We start from the raw sequence: 25013 nt of genomic DNA on the forward strand, positions 1-25013 counted from the left end.
ATGTTCAGACTGAGCCAATAGACCATTTTAACAGGATAAATTGAATATTAACAAAATGTATAGGTCTTGTTACAGCCAACAATAGAACAGTTATAATGCTTATGTAGCTGAGACATTGTATCACTATAGCTGCTCTAGCCAGGATATAAATATGGCGGACTGTGTCGGCTCACTCAGAGCAGGATCCATGCTAATAGGGAAGAGATCACCATTAGTTGTGGGAGGGGCTTGCCCTAATGTGATGTCACATTAGGCAGAAAACTGGGACAGTTAATTTTGAGACAGTATTTCTGATTTATGGAGATTATAAAAATGGAGTGTGTGGATTGTTACCATTGTTGTTTACACACACTGCAGACAAGCATTTATGTTCAAACACCATGAAAAGTAAATTTTGCATAATAGGTCCCTTTTAATGTCAAATTGCTCAAATAGCATAAATGTGTGTATATTTTTACTTGAAGATGAGAAGTACACAAGCAAATCAATGCAATAAACATGAGAATTTGTTCAATATTTCTGTATAGACTTGCCTTAAGGCAGTTTTTGAAGTTAATAGTAATAATTTGAGCACTTATTCACATGTTACATGTGCTTTTTATCGCCGCAAAAGAAGCTTAAGAAGTAAGGCACAATCTATGTGCATTATGCAAATATTCAAGGATCAGTGCTGCCCTGTGCATTCAGGTCACTTAGTAGATTATTAATACAAACACTATCTTGACTGTGCTTGTTGGTCCATGTATTTAGTCTTTTTATTCTTGGAGAAAAGCTATTTAGAGGGTTCAGATTTGATTTCACAATCCTGTAAATGAGTGTTTCTTCAATTACAAGCACATTTATGTCCCAGGGGTTGACTTTTATAAAAACAAACACCTTTCTTCTTTTTTTTAAATGAAAGTCACATTGAAATTGCATTTCACCAGGATTTTCTTCCATATTTTTGCTACTCCTAAGCCTCCTAGACCCAGACTTTCAATCTTAAAATATGAAAATACATCACAAGATTTTAATTAGTAATAATATTTAAAATTATGATCATCTAAACAAAGAGAAATAAACCAACCATTTTCATATCACTTTTATTTTAGTATTATTTATATACTATTATAGTATTTGAATTAGCTTTTATTTTTATATTTTCAGTTTTCGTTTTAATTTTGGTTTGAGTGTCAGTAATTTTGTCACATGCTTTTGTCATTTATATTAGTTTTTGTTTCATATTATGTGAAAATTATTTATATCATTTATATAACAATTTAAAACTCACATTCGGCTATGACAATTTCTATCAAAACAACAATTTTGCCTTTTTTTCTTCTTTTTTTTCTTTTTTTTTTTTTGAGAAGTTAGCATACTTATTTTACCAATTGTGTGTGAAGAACTTGAGAAGAAATGTGTAGAAAAATGCAGGTACATAGAATATCAGTATTTTGTAGCTCTTATTTTCCAATCAGGCTGCAAAAAGTGTAAACATATTATTTAATTGTGTGTATTTAGGATAGATAAAATAATATCTATGGAAGCTACACTGCCATAATAACAATAATAATAATGTTTTATTTATATAGCCTCTTCCAGTGCTCAATGATGCTTTACATTACAGTTGCACTTGAAAAGAATAACACCAAAGCAATAAACAAAAATGGCAATCAATAGCAAAGTGAAAAAATAGAATGAAGAACAATGAGAAACAGGACACAAAATGCAACAAAAACACAAAAAACAAAACAGATGTAGGAAATAACTTACAACTGAACGCTCGCTGCAATTCCATGTGCGTTTCCCAAAAATGCACTTAACATGAACGCACGAGAACGCGTTCTACGAGTCGCTGTCCGTTTTGTCAAGTGCTGAAATATTACCTTATGGAATCGTATCCTTTAACGTTTAACCTAATAATCATCACCTGATGTGGATTATAAAAAATAAAAATAAAATAAAGAAAGAAGATTAAAAAAGATTCAATTAATGTTCTTCTGGAGGAGGTAGAGTGAAACAAAGATGTAATTTTCAGAAGATTTCTTTAAATTATACATAGGCTATATATATTATACAGTTTGTGTGTGTGTGTGTGTGTGTGTGTGTGTGTGAAATCAATCAAACTATGATTCCATGTTTTCGATGAACCACCCAAGGCCTAAGGCCCTATGAAATACTATAGGAATTCTTATGAGTTCTTCCAAGTGTTTCTGAAGTGACTGACTTTTTTTTCAACTATAAACTAAATTTTAAACATAAACATGCAAGTTTAGATATTAATAGGCCTATATAAAGGGTATATATTAAGGGTGACAGTAGCAAAAATTATGTACTTCATCTAGCCAATTTCTACAGGTATACAGACAAATATTTTATTCCAGACATGTTTTATCAGCAGTATTCTACATATTTATGACATCATGTGTATTTTTACTTTTTTATTTTCTTCCCTTTTCTTTTGCATTATTTCATTTATAAGTTAATTTAAACAAAAAAGAGTATAAGAGAAATACAGTCAAAACCTTAGCTATGTTATACACATTGCACTTGAACAGGTGGGGCTCGGAACCCTTCCCCACTTTCAAGGTGGGGAATGGCAGAAAAAGTTTGAGAAACAATGGTGTAGACACCGGATTATGACATTGTGTTCCAAAAATGTTTAAAGTGCCCCTATTTTGCTATTTTAAAGGTTCCTAATTTTTGTTTTGGAGGTCCTACAATACGTTTACATGCAGGTCAAAAAACACTTTAATTTTCGCATAATATACATTGCAGTGTTAATTTCGTTAACGAGAACTATAACGAAAAATATTCTTTGACAACCTTTTTTCCATGATTCAGACTAGACGATGAGAGTTGACACCAATGTCATTTAACGATAACATGACTAAAACAACACATTCAATATCATTGACGAAAAAAGACGAGACCGAAATGTAGCTAAAATACTAAAAACTTTACCAAAATCACTCTTTTGAAATCACTCTTTGTTTTTGTCGAATAAAGGAGACAAAACATTACAGACTGTTTTTACGAGCGTCCATGCTTATGGTTGCCAGATTTCCAGGATTTAAAACCTCAATCAGAGCTTTACTGTTAAAAGAATATGTTTTACTCAATCTTTGCAATCTGGCAACCACGAACACGCGCTCTCTCTACACTGATGAAAAATAAGCGTGGATGATCTGAAAACACTGACAAGTAAGTAAGTTAAGCGATCTTCATTTGAGATTTTCTACTTTAATTAAAGTGTCATTCAGTCGGCCTATATTGCGCTGCTCGTTTTCTGACTAAATCTGCGACCATATTGTAAGCTAATATCCAGCAGAGGTTTTCAAACTGACGTACGTTACGTGAACAAAATGCTGAGTTTTGCCGTACATTTCATTCTTCTCCACCTTAAAATAACATAAAAACTGGGCATGTGTTTCTAGCAGGTAAAATGCCGCAAATACAATTACCTTATCTTTCGCGGTCAAAACTACCTGCATCCACGCCAGCAAATCGTGCTACATAGTGCTGTTCTAGACAATATACCTTTGTAAAAGTGGGGATTTGGCACTTACTAACATGAAGAACAAATAGACATAGACTGCATATAGATTTAAGATTAAAACTCTCTTCGATACAAAAACATACCCTTCTGTGAGTTATTGTTTTTAATGTCGATCATATTATACGAGTAAGAATGCAATATTTCCCGAAAATCCACACTATTTCAAATGTGACACTGATTTTAAAAAACACTTCAACAAACAAAAGGGTAATATTTAGTGATGTACATTTTAAACAGTATTGTCAGTATTTTTGCTCGCATACTCTAAGAGGAGCGCAGATGACGTTGAGACTGGTAAGGAATTAACAAGTCTTTTAAATACTCAGGAGCCTGATCATGCAATGCTTTATAGACAAACATTAACACATTGTATTGTATTCTGTATTTTACTAGGAGGAAATGTTATATTTTCATATGTTTTAGTCAAAAATGACTAAAATGCGACTAAATGTGACTAAAATGTGATTAAGACTAAGGAGCATTTTCGTCTGAAGATAAAGACTAAGATTAAAGACTGCCAAAATTAACACTGATACTGTACATTGTACATCACCTCATTTCGCAAAGATAAAGTTGTCTCTTAGCGTGCTACGAAGACTCTAAAGGTAGACCTTAACTGAAGATATACCGTTTCTAGGCGTGTTCCCCGAACTATACCTTGTGAGGTTGCTTAAAGTATATCTTCTTAAGTGCGACGTTACCAGGTGCTGTCCATGGTGGCGGTGCTGAATTGGTTGATATCGATGGCTCGAGAATCGATAATTCACTCTATACAGGGGCTGCTTCACTGCATAATGTGGGAAATCAGTGTTCTTTATAAAAAGAAGCACTTCAGAAGGAGAAATTGCATTTATCAGGACTCATGGGATGTTATAAAAGTAATCCAAATTGCAAACTAAATCTATATTGTAATTTATCTATATTCTGGGGGCGCGGAGCCCCCATCAGCGTGACTTTAAGGCGACCGTTATTTAGAACAAAGTTTTAATTCCTTGGAGACGCGTCATGCAGCTGACAGATATGTAGGTACCAAGTTTATATCATGAATTTTATGATATATTCCGGTTGTAAAATATGTGGAAGTGAATGTGTTTTGTTGCGCGATGAGTTTGCACGGCAGTTAGAGCTGTCGGATACTAAATCTTCCCCGAAATACATAAAAGTATGTGGCCGGTGAACTGGGAGAAGAATAGAGTAAACTTTATTGTTTTATAAACAATGTGTATCTGATATGAATAAAACACTTCGTCAAATTATAATTGAAAGGGTTATTGTTGCAGCTTCCGTAGACATCAGTGTAATTTGATTTTAACAAACTATAAATGTCTTTTTTATGCAATTAATTCAAATGTGTATTTAACCTGTTAGCCAGCACCCCCGCTTTTGGAAAATCCCAAAAAATGACATACCCAAACTAAAACAGATACAGTTCATGAACCCTTTGCACTAAAAGCATAAGTAAGGTCTCATTTGAAAGCAGACACTTTGTAGTTTATGGTAAACTCATAATTAATTATTGTCACAAAGAAGAAAATAGTTTAAAATAGCTTTGAAATTTTTAAAAGTTATTAGAAATTTATTTTTATGAAATATATTTATGAAAATGAAAGTGAAGTTGGCCTTGTGGCAATCTAGAAATGCACTGCAGCTAAAGCCACATGTCTGACCATGTTATATTTCAAATCTGAAGATGATAGGTTTAAAACTCTGAGTTTTATTACATGTTTTTCAAGACCATGTCATGAGACTTTATTTAGAAAGGACTCTAAAATGTTAACTGATGTTTATTGTCATCTATTCAAGGGTATTGTCGATATTGTGTTTGTGGTGCTAAGTGCCCCATTCAGTTTCAGTCTCCCCTGAACACATTCACACCTCTCCAGCCAGCTTATGGCTCTTATTATTCTTTTCTTTTGTCTCTATTATAATTACTGATGTTCTATTCAAGATGATTTAATCCCTCATTTCATTCACCAAACTTCTCACTTCACCTTCTTTCAAACTGTATCTAATGCCCTTCTTGGAAAAAAAAGAGAGAAAAAAAGTGAGCTTTACTATTAAGAATTATTTATTTGCATTAGCTTTAGATTAGAACAGGTGCATATCTGGGCTCGTTAGCATATTAGCTTAGCACACCAACAAAACATGACAATTTATATGATTAAAACCACGTTTTTTCAAAAATCAGACAGAAAATATATCATTTTAGGCTATTCTGCACAATGAGAAAAGCTATCTCGATTAGCATTGCATTATAAATATAATCTACTATTATGAATACCTGACATGGCGTGAAGAACACAGATAAACCACATATCGTCACAATCGTGTATTTATTACTTTCAAAAGTGACGTTCTGTATGTTTATATCAATGATTATAGCGATGTCTGGTAGCCTCTGTTAGTCCCGTGTATGTCACATGATTGCCTCTTGTTCATGCTGTGTTATTTGTGGTATAATTTAAGAACGACGTAGAGTTAAGAAGATTTCAGGAAACCCAGCCCTGATTGGTCAGATGGCCCAGTCTGCTGTGGTTGTTTTACTGTGCTCTGATTGGTCAGATGGCCCAATCTGTTGTGATAGGTCTACTTACAGCACGTGTCAGAAACTAAACAATTTTTACCATATCTAAATTTCAGCTCCAGAGACTTTCTCTTTCCATATCAGTTCGAGGCCTAGTGCAGAAGTGGATTCAAACCATTGAAAATAGTGTCTTCTCAACATGTCAACAACACAAACTAAACTCTTCCAAGCCTGAGCTACAACTACAGTGTTTGAGGGTATAGGCGTTGTTCACCGGCAGCCAGTGAAGACCATAGGCAGGCATTATGCACATTTTTTTTCATTAAGTATGAAAAAGGAAGTGAGACTGGATTTGTTGACGACACCTTTTAGCAGTTCAGAATTGATTCTTTCTTAGCGGACAAAAAATGAATTGATTGATTTGAAATGATTTTTAGGGTCGTGCACTTTGATCTTTAAAACCTTTTAAATTCACAAACAGCTATAGTCAAGGTCAAGTTTATTTATATAGCCCTTTAAAACAACATAAATGCTGACCAAAGTGCTGCACAACATACAAGATAAAACATTCAAAAAAGCATAATAGGGGTCATTCAAAATGTAATTTCCATCACAGAATATTTATCAAACAAATGTTACCTGCCGAAGAAGCACCCAAAGTAGTATAGGTATAAAAGAATTGACTCTGAATCTCTGAAACCTGTTACATTTGGTCCTGTGTATTTATTGTGTGGAAATATAAAATGGCAGCACAGCAAAACAGGTGTTAGACAAATACTGCAGAAATAATTGAAACTGTCAGGCTCACAAAATATGTCCTTGCCTAAAACATATGAAAATATAACATTTCCTCCTAGTGCATTTACTACCTTAAATGTCCCTGACATGCCAAATAATTCTCGATATGATTGCATATGTTGCCATCATGTGCCTGGATGTGGTTCTAAAGCACCTGCAGCCTGCAGAAATGTTTTTTTCAGATGGCATCCTAGTCGCTCTTATATAAGGCTACAGATTACCTCTGCTGTGATTGAAAATATGAGAAACGTAAACAGTCAGGATTGGAAACAAAAATAGTTCTCTTTTTTTTTTTTTTGTGGCTGCGGGGATAGCTTTTGTTAAAAGCCATCGGTGAGATCGCAGTGTGTGTTTTATTTTCTATATGTATTCTTTTTACCTTTTTCACCTAAAGCCCTGCAAACTGGTTGCTGCCTCCCAACAAACCATATCCCTACAGCCCCAGCATATCATTGTGTAGCTGGTTTGTGAGAATGTAATACATTTGGATGCGACAATGAAAAAGAAAAAACTTGTTTGAGGTAAAACGTATGAATCATAGAAGCTGCTATTCAGTGCCATTCTCAAAGCTGCAATTATGATTAATACAGAGTAATTTCATTCTCCTTGGTGGTCGTCTTGAATGGCCATCATGACTAATACACATAGTCCCATTTGCATTGTTTAAAATGAATTGAGGTTGTGCTTCACTGAATGGATGGTGACCGCTGCATAATTACTGTATAGCACATCATTTTCCTTGCTAAGAATACATCTGTTTGTTGGAATGCGTTTGATTAATACTTTTGTGGGGTTTTTGTAATTACTTGGAAATGTGTTTATATAAAGATTGTTATTGTTAAAGAAAAGTGATCAAAAGCATGTTAAACCAGCTAGCTATATTTTTTTATTATGAAGTAAAGGACATGTTTATGAAGGAATTATGAATTTATTTGAAGTGTTTCATATTGAGACTTTCATATTGAGTCATTTACTGTATAATAAGTTCTTCTGGCTGGAGTTTGCTTTGATAAACCTACAAGACAGAAAATATTACTATAAAGAGAAATATTATGGCTGTCAAAAATTAAATAATTAAAAAGAATAATTCTTGCCATTTATTTATTTTTTCATTATAATAAATGGCTTAACACATTCAGGTACTTGTTATTTTATTTTTTTTTATTTATATTTTATTATAGCTTTTATTTTTATATTTTTAGTTTTCATGTTGTTTTTTAGTATATGCTTTAGTCAATTTTTTTTTTTCTTTTTTTTTCTGCTATTAAGGTTTAATTTATTTTTATTTCCGTTTTAGTTTTTATGGAACCCTGCACATGATATGTGGACAAAAATATATATACATTTTATTCATTCTCTCATTTAACTTGTTCATTTTATTCATTCTCTCAATTAACTTAATTCTCTCATTTAATTTGTTCCATTGGGGAAAATTGTGGCCACGAATTAAGAATTATTTCCATGATTTTTTAATTTATTCCCTTGTTTTGGTAACAAAATAGTAAAATGTTGTATTCCTCACTTGTAAGTCGCTTTGGATAAAAGCGTCTGCCAAATGAATAAATGTAAATGTAAATGTAAATGTAAAATGTGTTGATGTATTAGTAAGTCATGGGAATGAGTTCTTAATTCGTGACCATGATATATATATTCCCTCCCCCACCCACTAGAAATTCTTACTATTAACTAACTATCAACTATAACTTGTGCCTCAATAAACTCCTAATTACTTCTTATTAATATTCAGTAAGGCATTTGTTAAGTTTGGCATTGGGCAGGATTAAGGGATGTAGAATATAATCATGCAGAATAAGGCATTAAAGGTGCAATATGTAAGAATTTTGCAGTAAAATATCCAAAAAACCACTAGGCCAGTGATATAAATTTTGTTCACTTGAGTACTTACAATTTTCCAAATGTTTCCAACTCTTTGTAAATCGTGAGAAAATTGCAATTTTAACCAAGGCTCCGGGATGTGTGAGGAGTCGCCTGTCAATTGCGTCATACCCGCGTTACCCTCGGTTTCCGGTTTTATTTTGTGGAAACCATGGAAACACCAAAGACACTTTAATATATTACACATTTTAATAAACAAGGGAACAACTGTTTTGATATATTTATAGACAGAAAACAAATTGTTGTTATATCTTATTATTTAAATATAATTTTCTTGATTTTTTTGTGAGTATGCTTTACCATGCCTCAGAGAAAAACACTATTTTGTTAAGTAGCTAACATAGCATAGTCAGATGCAGCTTTATTTTTAGTAACAGTAATACAGAATTTTCTCCATCATACAATACGTTTTAAAATTAATTGCATGCCATTTATCAACACAAGCCATCCAGCATTTATTAATATGATATTCTAAAATCGTTCTATCTTACTACAGTGTGTCTCAAACAAGTGTCTCGCAGCAGCCACTGATCGAACGCACAGAGTAACGTTGTAAAATCATTTTCAACTCACTCAAATATATCTAATATGATAAACAGAGCTGCGTTACCTCATACTCATGACCGGAAAAGTGGAAGCGGCACCGGTGACTGTGACATAATAAAAGTTCCACTGCTCCACTGCTGCAATCCTACATACTGCACCTTTAATATGTGCTTTATAAGCACTAATAAACAGCCAGTATCCTAGTAATATGCATGCTAATAAGCAAGTAGTTAATAGTGAGAATTGAACCCTAAACTAAAGTGTTACCAAAGATAATAACCCTGACCCACAGTATTTATTTATGTAAAAAAAAAATTGTCATTGTATTAATGTCTATTTTAATTTTATTTAAAAGTAATATTATTTATAGTAATATGAGTTAGGAACACATTTCAATATGAGTTAGGAAGACAAATCAAACTTTTGCTAACTAGCTATCCTTGATCCTTGCTATGCTGAGTGTCACAGTCCCTTTCAACCTTTTCAAATTCACAATTTTGATTCAGGAATGACTTGGCGTGTTGATATGTAAGCTATCATTCTTTTCACCGTTGATTGGATAAAACTAGAAATTTCTATCATGTCGGTTGTGCTAATATAACATCACACTGCAAACTGAATGTCTATAGAAATCTATTAATCACACTTAAACTGTCTGAGAAAGAGTCTGAGAATGTATATGAATATAAAGGCCAGTGCTATCCTTGAACAGAGAAACTGGGCTTTCTGTAACCACTGAACAACACTGAGAAGTTAACTTACCAGAAATAATGGAGGCAAGTCGAAACTCATCAGAAAGGTGCATTGGTTCATATGGGGAGGTCTCATAGAGTTCTTCTCCTTGAAAATAATAATAAAAAAAGCATAGAAATATTAGATATTAACATTATTTGGGTTTTACAAGAATATAATATCCTGGTAAGACATGGTGTACAGGTTAATTAATTGGTTTTTAGTAATACATCTACATCTAGCAAAAGTTAAATGGATACAGTTGATACAAATTCTTAAAGGTGATAGAGAGGATTTTTTCGTCGACTGAGAATCCAGAGACTGTTAGTGAGTTTTTGAGTGCATGCGTAAGAACAACCCCCCTCCTTCACAACACATTTCAAAGGAACGCCTCGCAAAACTCGTGCACGAGTATTGAAACACGAGTGTTTACCACCGGCATTCGCTGTGTCGTGTTTTTTGGATTCATTATGTCGGACTCACCGCAGGTAACTCATAATCTGCAGTTGTTACTCCTGTCTCCTGACAAAAACATTGCATGCGGCGCCTGCAGAGTGTGGAAAGTTACTGGAGAGCGCAGCCGCGCTCGTCTCTCAAAAGGAACGTCACGGCAGTGATTGACAAGCCAGAGGGCCAATCGTTTACGCGATTGGCTGATGTTTTTAAGGCCCTACCTCGTGCACAGATGATGTATATTAATATTATTACTTTCAGTGCACCTAATAAATAGTCTTTTATCAGTTAGTAAAGACAGTTTCAAGTAATATTGCAAAAATGTATAAAACAAAACATCCTCTTTAGCACCTTTAATTCCTTAAAATGATATTTTCAAATGGCCTGACTCATATAAACTCTAACAAGTACACACTCTCTCAAGAATTACAGCTCAGCAGTCTTTTGTCCAGATTTGCACTGGCCAACAATCACAAATTAGCTCCCTGGTGTTGCATCCCATCGGCTGTGTCCAGAAAATCTGCTGTTTTCTAATCCAGGGCCTTGAGCTGTAGCCCACAAAAAAGTACAACAAATCTGCTAACAGGTCCCAGTAGAGGTGCTAATATAACAATGAAAGCTGTGACACTAGACCTTCAACAGATTGATGGGAAGCTCTCAAATGAAGACTTCCAGCTGTCCAGCTCCTTAATATTTTCCTTTGAGATCCATTAAGATATAGGGGCCGGATTCACAAAAAACAAAACAAAAAAAAAACAAAAAATTAAGAAAGAAGTTAAGAAGATAAATTCCAAGAACTGCAATTCTTGAAAATTTCTTAAGAAAATATTTGAGAACTTCTTAAGAAATATTTTTCTTTTTTCTTAAGAAGAAAATGAAAGGTGGGTATACATTGCCGAAGACCCGTCGAATGAAAAACACCTCAAAACTCGTCTTTTTGTACTGTCTGCAGATTACGGTAAATATCATAATAAGCACACAGACTATTTTTGTCGCGACTGGCTTGACAGAGTTAATCACTCGGAATTGTATTTTTAATGCGCTGTGTCAAGATAAAATAGTTATTAACTATTTCAAGATGCAGCGGTCTTTCTTTCCCATTCATTTGGGCTCTGTCTTTCTTGCTCTTGCTCTAAAGTGAATACGTCTTGTATCTGTGTGTGTTATATTGCTAGTTCTATCTATAGTGAATGCTTCATTCTTCACAAATGATCCACTGGTGTCACCTCAATGTACTCGTCCATATTCATGGTAGTAATATGTATTATATGTAGCTAGTGTTATGATGTAATGCTTAATATTTGAAACAAACCAATAATTTCATTAAGAATTTTACTTCTGGGGATTTCAGACAGCTTGGAGGTTATCCTAACTTTAAGAAGTTTTTACAATGATTTTTTAGAACATTCAGGAATATGATATGATTATGATATAACAGGAATATGAATACTTTTTAAATTATGTTTTAAGATCAATACTAAGAAAAAAAGATAAGAACATTCTTGGGAAAAGTTTTTGAGAATACAAAATTTTCTTATATTTAAAAAAATAAATAAATAAATAAATTAGCAGTTAAGAAGAATTTTATTCTTAAAAATGTTTTGTGAACCTGGCCCCAGTTTCTGTTGGCGGTTAGCACAAATTCTCTAGACACATTAATCCATGGTGCTCATATGGGAAAAACAGGTTTGAATCTTTCCTGAGTCACATCCCAATCCTAGAGGTCTGCTTCTAATCTGGTAGGGTGTTTGTATCCTCATATCATTCCAAACTTGTATGACTTTTTTTCTGCTGAGGAATGTAAAAGAAGCTATTATGAAAAATGTTTCAAACAGTTTCAGTTCCCACTGACTTCCATTACAGGACAAAAAGTCAAGGGGAACCAAAACATTTCATTATCTCTTTAAGAGAAATCAATGGGAGAACTAGTAATGCTCAATGTGGTTACAGTAGGAAAGAAATAGTCTTTCAAAAGAGTCATTGTTTATCTTTTAATTTAGACTGGGTTTTTTTTCTGGTTTTTTTTTTTTTTTTTTGTCTTAGCTTCATTTGAGAGAAAATGCTACCATTGTTATAAGATTTAATTGCTTTGACTTATGTTATTGACCTTTCAGTCTTTCCCATTTAAAGAAAAGTTACCATGATACCCACCAAATAGACTATTTGTCTTAAAGAGATAATTCACCCATAAATGAAAATTTATTTACTTCACCCTCATGTCATTCCAAATTTGAATGGCATTCTTTTTCAGAGCAGAATTGGAAATATTTCGATTGATTTTTTTTTTTTTTTTGGACCCCACCAACTCATTGTATGGACATTAAACACAATGTGAATCAAATATGAAAAATTAATATATTTTAAATGTATTTCAATCAATTTGTTCCACAGAAGAAAGTCCGTCATACTGGTTTGGACCGTCATGAGGGTACATAAAAGTAGAAGAATACTTTTTTTTTTTTTTTTTTAAATAGTTTTGGGTCAGTTTTACAGTAAAACTGGGTTTAATTTTTATTTTTTCAAAGACGGATGAAGATGATGAAGATCCACTTAGAACAGATGTAAATAATGACTCAGTGGTATGCACTGGGTAGGTTTAGGTGCCATATGCCGGTCTTTTGGGGGCTAATGCCAATAAAGAACCTTTAAAAATAAAGGTTCTTTATTGGCATTACCCCTTTCACACAGCAATCCCGGTAAATTACCATAAAATTACCAGAACGACTTTACTGGTAAATCCACAAATATGCTGTTCACACAAGCAATGCAGTTCTGGCTTTTTACCAGTAAGAGACCATTCACACATCAGTATCAAAATACCGGTAAAATCTTTGATGTCAGTCATTGGAAGTGATCTTTAAATGCTGTGCCATTGTGTTCATCTGCCCATATGAGGAGAAGCACTTTAGTTTCACTATGTATTCAATGTGACAACATTTTTTAAACGTCTGAGTGACAGGCATAAGGGATGATCAAACAGAACATGCTTTTGCTCTTATAAACACCAGACGTGCATAATAGTATCCAACTGCAGAGCCGCAGCTCTGAAGAATTGAACAAAAAGGCTGAGTCTCGAGCATGTTACATTGAAAAAGCTGCAAGACGTGGTGCAACAGTCAAAGATGATCATCTACCTCATATTTAAATAAACTATATTGCCAAAAGTATTGGGAAACCCCTGCAAATGATTGAATTCAGGTGTTCCAATCACTTCCATGGCCACAGGTATATAAAATCAAGCACCTAGGCATGCAGACTGCTTCTACAAACATTTGTGAAAGAATGGGTCGCTCTCAGGAGCTCAGTGAATTCAAGCGTGGTACCGTGATAGCTTTCCACCTGTGCAATAAGTCCATTCGTGAAATTTCCTCACTACCAAATATTCCACGCTCAACTGTTAGTGGTATCAGAACAAAGTGGAAGCAATTAGGAACAACAGAAACTCAGCCACGAAGTGGTAGGCCACGTAAAATCACAGAGCGTGGTCAGCGCATGCTGAGGCGCACAGTGCGCAGAAGTTGCCAACTTTCTGCAGAGTCAATAGCTACAGACCTCCAAACTTCATGTGGCCTTCAGATTAGCTCAAGAACAGTGCATAGAGAGCTTCATGGAATGGTTTCCCATGCCCGAGCAGCTGCATCCAAGCCTTACATCACCATGTGCAATGCAAAGTGTCGGATGCAGTGGTGTAAAGCACGCTGCCACTGGACTCTAGAGCAGTGGAGACGTGTTCTCTGGAGTGCCGAATCACGCTTCTCTGTCTGGAAATCCGATGGACGAGTCTGGGTTTGGCAGTTGCCGGAGAACGGTACTTGCCTGACTGCATTGTGCCAAGTGTAAAGTTTGATGGAGGGGGGATTATGGTGTGGGGTTGTTTTTCAGGGATTGGGCTTGGCCCCTTAGTTCCAGTGAAAGGAACTCTTACATGCTCCCAAATTTGTGGGAACAGTTTTGGGATGGCCCCTTCCTGTTCCAAAATGACTGAGCACCAGTGCACAAAGCAAGGTCCATAAAGACATGGATGAGCGAGTTTGGTGTGGAGGAACTTGACTGGCCTGCACAGAGTCCTGACCTCAACCCGATAGAACACCTTTGGGATGAATTAGAGCGGAGACTGTGAGCCAGGCCTTATCACCAACATCACTGCCTGACCTCAGAAATGCGCTTCTAGAAGAATGGTCAAAAATTCCCATAAACACACTCCTAAACCTTGTGGAAAGCCTTCCCAGAAGAGTTGAGGCTGTTATAGCTGCAAAGGGTGGGCCAACACCATATTAAACAATATGGATTAAGAATGGGATGTCATTAAAGTTCATGTGCATGTAAAGGCAGGCGTCCCAAAACTTTTGGCAATATAATGTAGATAAACAATAGTTTAACTTTTGGCAATATAATGTAGATAAACAATAGTTTAAAAAGCCTATTTTAAACAGCACTGAGTAATCACGTCATATCCCTAAGAACTTTGATTGGCCCAGAGCCGTTGAAAATGGACTTCGTACATGCTCATACCAGTAATCTTCATTCCACGTTCACACAGAGCACATTACCTGTACTTTTTACTGGTATTTTTGAAACGATCCTGTTCACACATGATCTGTTACCAGTAATTTACCAATAATTTACCAGTAAAGACTGTATATGTGAAACGGACTATTGATAGTTCTGTGAAGAACCTTTAACATCCATGGAAACTCTTCCATTGCACAAAAGGTTCTTTTATAGTAGAAAAATGGGTAACACTTTAGTATAGGGAACGCATATAAACTATTAACAATGACTTTTCCCTCAATAATCTCATATTTTACTGCTTATTAATAGTTAGTAAGGTAGTTGTTAAGTTTAGGTATTAGTATGATTAAGAATGTAGAATAAGGTCATGCAGAATAAGGCATTAATATATGCTTAATAAGTACTAATAAACAACCAATATTCTATCAAAATGCATGCATATAAGCAACTAGTTAAAAGACCCTAAAATAAAGTGTTACCAAAAAATTTTCTTTAGATTATTAAAACATCATTCACACTAAGAAAAAGTGGTGCTTTTAAGAACTGATCACTGAAAGGTTATTTGGAGAACCAAAAATCGTTCTTCTTTGACAATGTTGCAAAAACACTCTTTTGGAGCCTTTATTTTTAAAAGTGCAGTGATGCCAGATGCGCTCCTGACACCCTATGACGGTTCTCAACATCATCAGCCCAGTCTGAGCTTTCCTATTCCCAGCCCAATGAGCTCAGAGGGCCTTTTGGTCTTGGCAGTGTCTTTGTGTGCACCCTAAATGTACCTCTGGCTGGAAATTCTTTTATGGGATCATCCTGGATCAAGAATTTATCTGCTGTGTCACTGTAGCTCTCTGCTATCCGCCTCCCAGCTCTGCTGCTGTGTGGCCACCTTTATGTTCTGTTCCTCAATGAGTTAATCCTGCACACACAGCCTTAATCTCTGCCATACCAGCCTTGCAGTGCCTGCTTGGGGAAAATATTGCAAAGTTCCAGAAGGGGACCACTAGTGGCATAAAATAAGTGGACACATAAATCTCAGGATAGAGGCATTTGTCCCCCGTCAAATTTGTAGGCATGTATTTAGCATAAATTAGGTGAGCATAATCTTCAAAAAAAAAAAAAAAAAAAAAAAAAAGATCCTTTAAGAGTTTTCATCAGGGCATTAGAGAGCAGAGATGCTGACATGATAAATGCAAAAGACCGGTTATTGGCCAGGAATTACTCAAGTAAGCAGATTTAACAATGCAGAGAGGGTACAGAGATTTAACACAAACATACACTGACATCGTCCTTGCAGCTGACTTTGTCCATTGCATTGTTAAAAATGCTGTGACTTGAAGTGTTCAACAGATGGAGAGTGTTCCCAAGATACCGAAATTTAGGCTTTTTGATGCTGGAAAGATTTCAAATGTGCAAACTGCCATATATGAGTCGTACAAATGACTATTGCATTGTGACTAATATTTTGAAAAGGAGGCCAATGCATTGATGAAATAAAAAATTGGATGTGCCTAAACTTCCTTCAGTTAAACAAAGACAAAACTGAAGTCATTGCCTTTGGAAACAAAGATGAAGTTCTCAAAGTGAACACATACCTTCACTCTAGGGGTCAAACAACTAAAATTCAAGTCAGGAATCTTGGTGTGATTTTTGGAGTCAGACCTGAGTTTCAGTAGCCATGTAAAGATAATAACTAAATCAGCATATTATCATCTCAAAAATATTGCAAGAATTAGATGCTCTGTCTCCAGTCAAGACTAAGAGAAACTTGTTCATGCTTTCATCACCAGCAGGGTGGATTATTGTAATGGACTCCTCAGTGGCCTTCCCAAAAAAAAACAGCTGCAGCTCATACAGAACGCTGCCGCCAGGATTCTGAGCAGAACCAGAAAAAATGAACACACCACACCAGTCCTCAGGTCCTTGCACTACCTTCCAGTTGCATTTAGGAATTGATTTTAAAGTACTGCTACTTGTTTATAAATCACTCAATGGCCTAGGACCTCAATACATTGCTGATATGCTCATAGAATATAAACCTAACAGATCACTAAGATCATCAGGATCAAGTCACTTAGAAATATCAAGGGTTCAGTCAAAGCAAGGAGAGTCTGCTTTTAGATGTTACACTAGCCACAGCTGGAACCAGCTTCCAGAAGAGATCAGGTGTGCTCCAACAGTAGCCACATTCAAATCAAGACTCAAAACATATCTTTTTATCTATGCATTTACTGATTGAGCACTGTGCTATGTCCGATGTTTGCACTTTATTTTATACATATTATCTTTTTATTCTTTTAATTCTTTTTCTTGTTTTTATTTCATTTTTAATGCATTTTATATCAATCTTTTATGTATCATCTTTTTATTTCGGACTTTTAATGCATTTTAAATCTTGCTGTCTGGTTGAAAGATCTGGGAGAATTAGGAAGTAAGCATTTGTTTTCCCTGGATGGAGCTCTGACAGAGTTAGTCCAGGAAGATTTGTCTGTAAGGGTACTGTTTAAACGCACAGCTATCTGACAAATATTTTTACAGTTATTCCTCCGCGTGAGGAAGATCCATTTAGATCCACTTTGATGGATAGATCCGTTTAGATCCGCTCTGACGGACAACAAAGTTGAGTAGACTTATCCTTGGATGGAGCTCTGGATAGAGTTAGTCCAGGAAGATTTGTCTGTTAGGGTACAGTTTAAACGCACAGCTACCTGGCGAAAATAAATAGTTATCCCTCTGCATGAGGAAGATCCATTTAAATCCGCTCTGATGGATAGATCCATTTAGATCTGCTCTGACGGACAAAAAAGTTGAGTTATCCCTCCAGCGTGAGGAAGATCCATTTAGATCCGCTCTGATGGATAGATCCGTTTAGATCCACTCTGACAGACAACAAAAAAACTCCCTGAAACTTCCTAACTCTTCCATCCAGATAGCGGAATTCTCTGTTTTTACTGTTATTTCTATTTCTTATGTGTTCCATTTTTATTATGTATTTGGTTCTTCTTTATGTAAAGCACTTTGAATTACCATTGTGTATGAAATGTGCTATACAAATAAAATTGCCTTGCCTTGCCTTGCCTGAACTGTTGTGTAATGACATAATGGGCCCTATAATACACACAGCGCAATACACACAGCGCAAGGCGCAGCGCAAGTGTGTTTGCTAGTTTGCAATGCCGTTTGCGTTTTCCCGTTCAGCGCCACGTCCTTAAATGAGTAAATACATTTGCGCCAGTTAGTGCGCCCATGGGCGTGCTGGTCTAAAAAAGAGGTGTGTTCAGGCGCATTGCCGGCGCATTGCTATTTTAAGGAGCTGAAAATAGACTGCGCCATAGACAAACTCAAACCTGGTCTAAAGTCTAAAGTCAATGGCGCAATATTTTTTTGTTAGAGCGCATTGGTAGAAACTGCGCCTCTGGGCGCGTCCACAGTGCGTGTTGACTTTGCTTATTACACACAGGGATGCGCATCACACAAACATGCCAAATATTAAAAACAAAAGGATTACAGTGTAAAAGAATATTATTGTGTAGGCTACATAAATATAAAAGCGTTCAGCTTTTCCGCCAACAAATTCCGCCATGTAAATAGCAATCCGCCATGGCGCGAGCGCATCTCGCTCTTAAAGGGAATGGGAGATGACACTCTGATTGGTTTATTGAACGTTACGCCCATTACTCATTAAGAGAATAGGGACAACCCATTTCAAAAATGCGCCCCGGCGCACGGACCGTTTTTCCATCGTTAAAATAGCAAAAGTGGATTTGGACACGCCCTGAGTGCACCTGCACCGTGCGCTTTACACTTTGCGTTTAGATCGTTAAAATAGGGCCCAATGTGTGTGAGAATAGAAGTGAAGAGTAAACAAGATAGATAAAGTCTGCTACTCCTGTCTCATGTGCTTTATTGTTTATTAACTCCTGACAGACACCACAATAACCTTTTAGGATTTTTACTCTGTTTTATGGCACTAATATAATCAATTGTGGACTGAATAAAGAGATAAAACGTCCTTCATTCATCAAAACTTTGCAGCCGCAGGAAAATTATGAAATTATATATGTATGTATAATATAATGTTGCTTGGAAAAAATATGTAGTCACAATACATTGCTGTTTTTAATGGAAGTAAATATAGAAAGAAAGGCTAACCAACTATCTAACATGCCAAACATTGACCCCTTAGAAAAATAACCTGATTTTCTGTGTTCAGTCATTTCTATACTTCTATTATATGCATTGCAAAAAAATGATTCAACAAGGGCCATGGGTTTTCATAGTAACCGAGCTGAATATTAAGTTGACTTGGATGGATATAAGTCTCCAGACATGAGTCAAAAAAGCTACCAAGCCAACTTGATTAAAACTTGCACTGTCTTTGTGTCACCAATTTTAATTACCTCAGACAATAAAGTTGGCATAATTTCTAATTAACCTCTCCATCGTAAAAATGCACTCTGTGCTTTCTTCTTGTAAGCCAGGGCCTTTGTTGGAGAAACATCTTCAATGGCATATTTCAGACTCGCTTGGGGAGCACGACTTTCAGATAAAGACTGTCCCCATCTTTGGATTTTAACAGCCTATGTCTTCTCCTCATAGAGGCAGAGATGTAACAGCATTGAAAAATCCTCTCATCAGCTGTATTTATCCTCCACTCACATTAAACTTTAACTGTGAAGATGTGTTTAACTGTGAAGAACTGTGTTTTCCAACCACAGCCAGATCTGTAAGGCTCAAAAAGCCCTTTATCAAAACCATGCCACCAGAAATGGTGTTCTTTTTACCTCATATAATATTGGATATCAGTTACCGTTACCATTGATATTATTAAAATGGACATTACTGTCATGGAAACAATTTGTTTACTTCTAAATCTTTTATGAAAAAATTGTAATATATTTTATTTATTTGGTTTAACTGATTTGATTAAATTGATTACATTTGATTCATTCAAATTTAATGTTCTATTTAAATGTATGAATTTTTAAAATTATATTTCAAATGAATTCATGAGAGAAAGGGAAAAATAATTATAGATAAATTTCCCTCAAAAGTGTTCAAATGGAATAAATCTCACAAATATTGATAAATATGTCAAAAATCAATAGGAGCATAACCATTAGAGATGATATTTATGGTCAAGTGGTGCCATATTTTTATTCTGGAACATTTAGTGCGTCAGTTCTTACACCAACTCATCTGTCTAATAAGAGCTCTGGTCTCGAACGTAAACTGTAGTTCGTGATGTACTTACTTTCAAAATATACATTTGTGATGCTGTAACTTATTATAAGCAACACGATTCCATTATACTCCCTTATGGCATTTAAAAAAAACCCATAACTGTCATTATGAAAATGTTTCCCTGCTATGATTTTTTGAAAAAGAATCCATTAGTCAGATCCATTATTGAGAAGCACCAGGACCTGATTGAATAAAACATTTTGAGCTTTTAAAACATTGCAATGAATAATTACTGCTTACTGCGATTAGATTTTATGCAAAAAAAAAAAAAAAGACAAAGTTACATTTAGGCTGACTTGTACTTATAGACTGAAACAAGCTATCCAGCGTGTTATATTCTCAGGTGGGTGTATTCAGTGAGAAGAGGGTGTCCGTCACAAACAGAAAGAGGGGTCTCTCTGGTGTTGAGTGTAAGTGTTTGTGCTTATATGAGCCTGATCTATTATTATCACTATCAGAACTGGTTCAGTCTAGCTGAGCATGGCTCTGTCACTGCATTTCTTTTCACTTGCCACCTCCAGATATGAACCAAACCAGTCAGCAGTAATCAGAACAACAACAACGCTGTACAAAACGGGGGCTTTAGGGGATGCTTTGGAAATTGCTTTCTTCTTTTAAAATCAATTATACCACACAAATTCCCTGCTTGAACAAATAAAGGACAACTTGCAATGCCGAAGTGAACTCATCTGTATTCATGCGTAAAGTGTAAACATACATTTTAGTATGTTCGAATAACCGAAACATACAATATCAACATTTTAACTGCATCTATACTTGCAATTTTAGAGATACACAACTCTTTACTAGACTTCTGAAGGCTGATTGGGACTGAAGAACTTTTTTTAGTTTAATACTCAGACACAGTCTCATAGCAAGATTCTCATTTATAAGCAAATGGGAGGAAAACTTTATCGAAGGAGGACCATTTTAATGACAATTTTATTTAAAAACAAAATCATAAAATATGTCACCCTTTTTATGGCTGAAATTAATTAGGTCTAAAGGTATGATTTTCGTTTTAGGGTGCGAGAGGTTCAAATCCCGGACGAGCCCCCGAATTTACTATGTTCCTGTCATTTGGTCAACAATGTCTCATTATTATTCTTTCTACTGTCTTATGGTTTTATAAAGTATTGAGGGTCACAACAATAGACCTAAATGCCATGTAAAGTTATTTAATTTTTCACAATTAATTTTGCATGGGGGTGATTAATTGAATATTCAAGGCAAAATAAGATGCTCAAGGTTGGCGCGATGAGAAATGGTTTGTTATAAGATTTATTATGAAAATATTTCCAAAGAGTCTGGAGACAGTTATTATCTTATTTTCATGAGGAGGTAGGGCTTATGTTTCCCCCATGTTGTGCCTGGTGGGAATCAAAGGATGCAATTAGCAAACAAAGAACAATTGCCTGATACATTGCCTCTATGGAACAAAGTAAATCTGTTGTGGAGTCTAAGCAGATTCATTAATCCACAAATACCAAATGACTTGGCAACAGAGGGCCCAGTTCTGCCTCACAATTTGTCAGGTGCACAATAGCTAATGAATTCTGCCCTTTTCCCATCCTCATATCAACATGCTTGTTTAATTAAAGCTTTGAGAGAGGGTGGACTACACTGATATTTGATTAAGCATGCTGTTTAAAACCTGCACCACCATTGCAATGAAATCCTGGACTATCTGGCATACTTTGCTAATTATCTTCAATCAATTTAGCTCCTAAAACTTTGCTTGGTTAATACTAATCTTCTGATAAGCTGAAGGAATGTAATTAGTACAGAATCAGCATAAGTAAAGCTGGAAAATTCATAATGATGGTCTATTTTTTTATATAAATATTTATTTGTTGACTCATTGACTGCTGAGATGGGGTGGCTCATGTATCATTATCATTCACAGTGAATGTTGCTAAAATTAGTGCTTTACTGGGACATTATGACAAAATGTCAATATTTTGATTACCAATGTAATTATGAGCTGAAGTACTTATGAATGCAGACACTCTAATGGAACGCATGTGGAACTGCAAATTTAGTTAACAGGAACCCATTTACTTAAGTAATCTGACACAGGATTTTTAATGAGGAAAAAATGTAGGACGGGACTTGATTATATCAATGGACATTTGATTGGATTATGAATGCTGGGTGTTACATACTGTAGGATGGAACAGTATTATTTTTCTCTGTCAGCGCAGTGATAACAGGTAATGTTTTAGCACATTTACTGCTGTATTTCTGAGTTGAAAAGGTGATAACAGTGTAAAACGTGTCATTGCACCACATTCAATGGCACAAATGTAAAAAGAACAGCTGTTCACTTCCTCACTATTCTGAAAATAGATAAATTAACTATAAAATATATGAATTAAATAGTAGTAATTCTTTCAAACCTCTTGGTAAGTCTTTACAGTAAGGTCTCATTTGTTGACATTAGGTAATGTATTAACCCCCATGAACTAACAATAAACAATACATTTGTTACATTAAACTTTGTTAATGTTAGTTAATAAAAAATACAGTCATTCATTGTTCATGTTACTTCACAGTGCATGAACTAATGTTAACAAATACAACATTTGATTTTGATGATGTATTAGTAAATGTTGAAATTAACATTAACTAAGATTAATAATTGCTGTACAAGTTGTTTATTGTTGAAATGAAAACTTATTGTAAAGTGTTACCGAGTTTTCTTCCTAAATATTTCTAAATACTTCCTTAATAGAATTTATACATTGTACCCACAACAGTCTGCTAATGTGCTTGTATTAAGTATAAGTTTAAGTCTTGATTTACAGACGTACTTAGAGGCTTATATATGCCAGGGGACATTCTGAGTTGTTTTATTTAAAGTCTAGTCTCCTTATTTAAACTCTGTCTCCTAATTAAAATGGACAGCTATAATAAAAATTTGCATAAGCTCAGGCTGAGGTCATAGGCCACAGATTTGACTGCAATTACATAATTGCCCCCCAGTGTTCAATGACAGAGATACAGGAAAACTACATGCAAGCAAAAATTTGCTTTTGAAATTGTCAAAAAAAAGCAAGCAAGATGGAGGAAATCACTAGGTTTGGAGTAGATTACATTCTGTATTGTTCTTATGACCTAATTTTTACAACAAACTACGATGTTCCAGTAGTGCAATTAATGTTTGGTGCAGATCTGTAAGAAGTTGTTTATCCTCACCAATTCTACATTTATTTGATCAGAAATAAGTAACAGTTATATTTTGAAATAGTGATATTTTGAAATACTATTACAACTTAAAATAAGTTTTCTGTATTTTAATATGCAATTTATTCCAATATGTAATTTTATTCCTTGCATAATTGAATTTACTCCAGTTCTCAGTGTCACACGATCCTTCAGAAATCATTCTAATATGGTGATTTGATGTTAAAGAAACATTCCTTATTATTATCACAGTCGAAAATAGTTGTGTTGCCTAATATTTCTGTGGAAATTTAAGGATTCTTTGATGAATAGAAAGTTTATTTATTTGAAATAGATTTTTTATACAATGGAAAAGTGTTTACTGTCACTTTTTATCAATTAAATGCATCCTTTCTGAATAAAAGTATTAATTTCTTTTTTTAATCTCACTAACCCCAAAAACAAATACAGATATGTATATTTACTGTTCTGTTTTATTAGTATTATTATTATTATTATTTAAAAAGTAATGTTTTTTATCAAACAGAAACAACTGCACATTGTATGCTCTTTCTCCAGCTAATATTAAAAAGTGCAGTACCGAAAATGCAGTGTTTTTTCATAAAAAAGAACAAATATGCTTAATTATCAAATAATTTAGAATAATTATAACAGCCATTATCTTTCCATTAGCACAAAGCATTCATTACGCTTTGAAATAATCACCTAAATGTTTCTTATTAATGTATCCATTAGTGTTCCTCCAGCTAAAATGTACTTCAACAAATACCATATATTTAGTTTGTTACCTGCAATAACAAATAAAAAGTATTGTTTTAGGTTCACCATGACACCATAGCTTAGAAATACAATGTTTTCAGCTACACTAGTATCCATGCTTAAGGGCTCTGCTCTCTCCACCTGATGTTCGGCCTCACAAATCCTGTAGGTTTCCTAAATCCCGGTCAACATGAGATTTTAGTGCAGACGGAGAGCTTCATGTGAATTGCAAAGCACAACCAGTCCTGTGTTTCTAAATCTGGAGCAGACGTCCCAGGCATCCTAGTTGGCAGTGTCTGTTGGTGATTTTCTGAATGCCACAACATGCCTGTCTGTGTTATGGATCAGACTAAATATTGTCCATGCTGCGAGGGCTTTGACTCGGCAAGAGGGAGCGATAGAGGCGAAGGGGTTATGCTCCAACAGAGCGCTGAGTCGTTGTAGAACTGTGATGAGGGAGAACGCCGGCTTCCTGCTTGCTTTGGCAAACCCTCAAACCTCTCGCGGTCTCTGGGCTTACCGTGACTTCAGCTCCTGCATCTCTCCTACGCTCTTAAAGGGTTCTTTATTGACATCTATGGTTCCATAAAGAACTTTTAACATCCATGGAAACTTTCCATTGCATAAAAGGTTCTTCGGATTATTAAAATGCTCTTCACACTAAGAAAAAAAAAAAGATTTTTTTAAGATCTGCTTACTGAAAGGTTCTTTGGGGATCCAAAATGGTTCTTCTATGGCAGTGGTCGCCAACCCGTCGATCGCGATCGACTGGTCGATCTTTATCACTGTTCCAGTAGCTCGTGAAAATAACAGAAATGAGTACAAAAATAC

The 25013-nt window shown here is 35.1% G+C and overlaps 1 protein-coding gene across 1 annotated transcript in view; it reads right to left on the reverse strand.

Annotated features, from left to right (window-relative positions):
• gfra2b (GDNF family receptor alpha 2b) overlaps positions 1-25013 on the reverse strand; it is an 89496-nt gene that overhangs the window by 55008 nt on the left and 9475 nt on the right. The window contains exon 3 of the mRNA XM_048176520.1: positions 10065-10142. Within this exon, the coding sequence (XP_048032477.1) occupies positions 10065-10142 (78 nt within the window). The remainder of the gene's footprint in view (positions 1-10064; positions 10143-25013) is intronic.

Source organism: Megalobrama amblycephala, linkage group LG2 (assembly GCF_018812025.1).
Source record: "Megalobrama amblycephala isolate DHTTF-2021 linkage group LG2, ASM1881202v1, whole genome shotgun sequence".
NCBI classification, from domain to species: Eukaryota; Metazoa; Chordata; class Actinopteri; order Cypriniformes; family Xenocyprididae; genus Megalobrama; species Megalobrama amblycephala.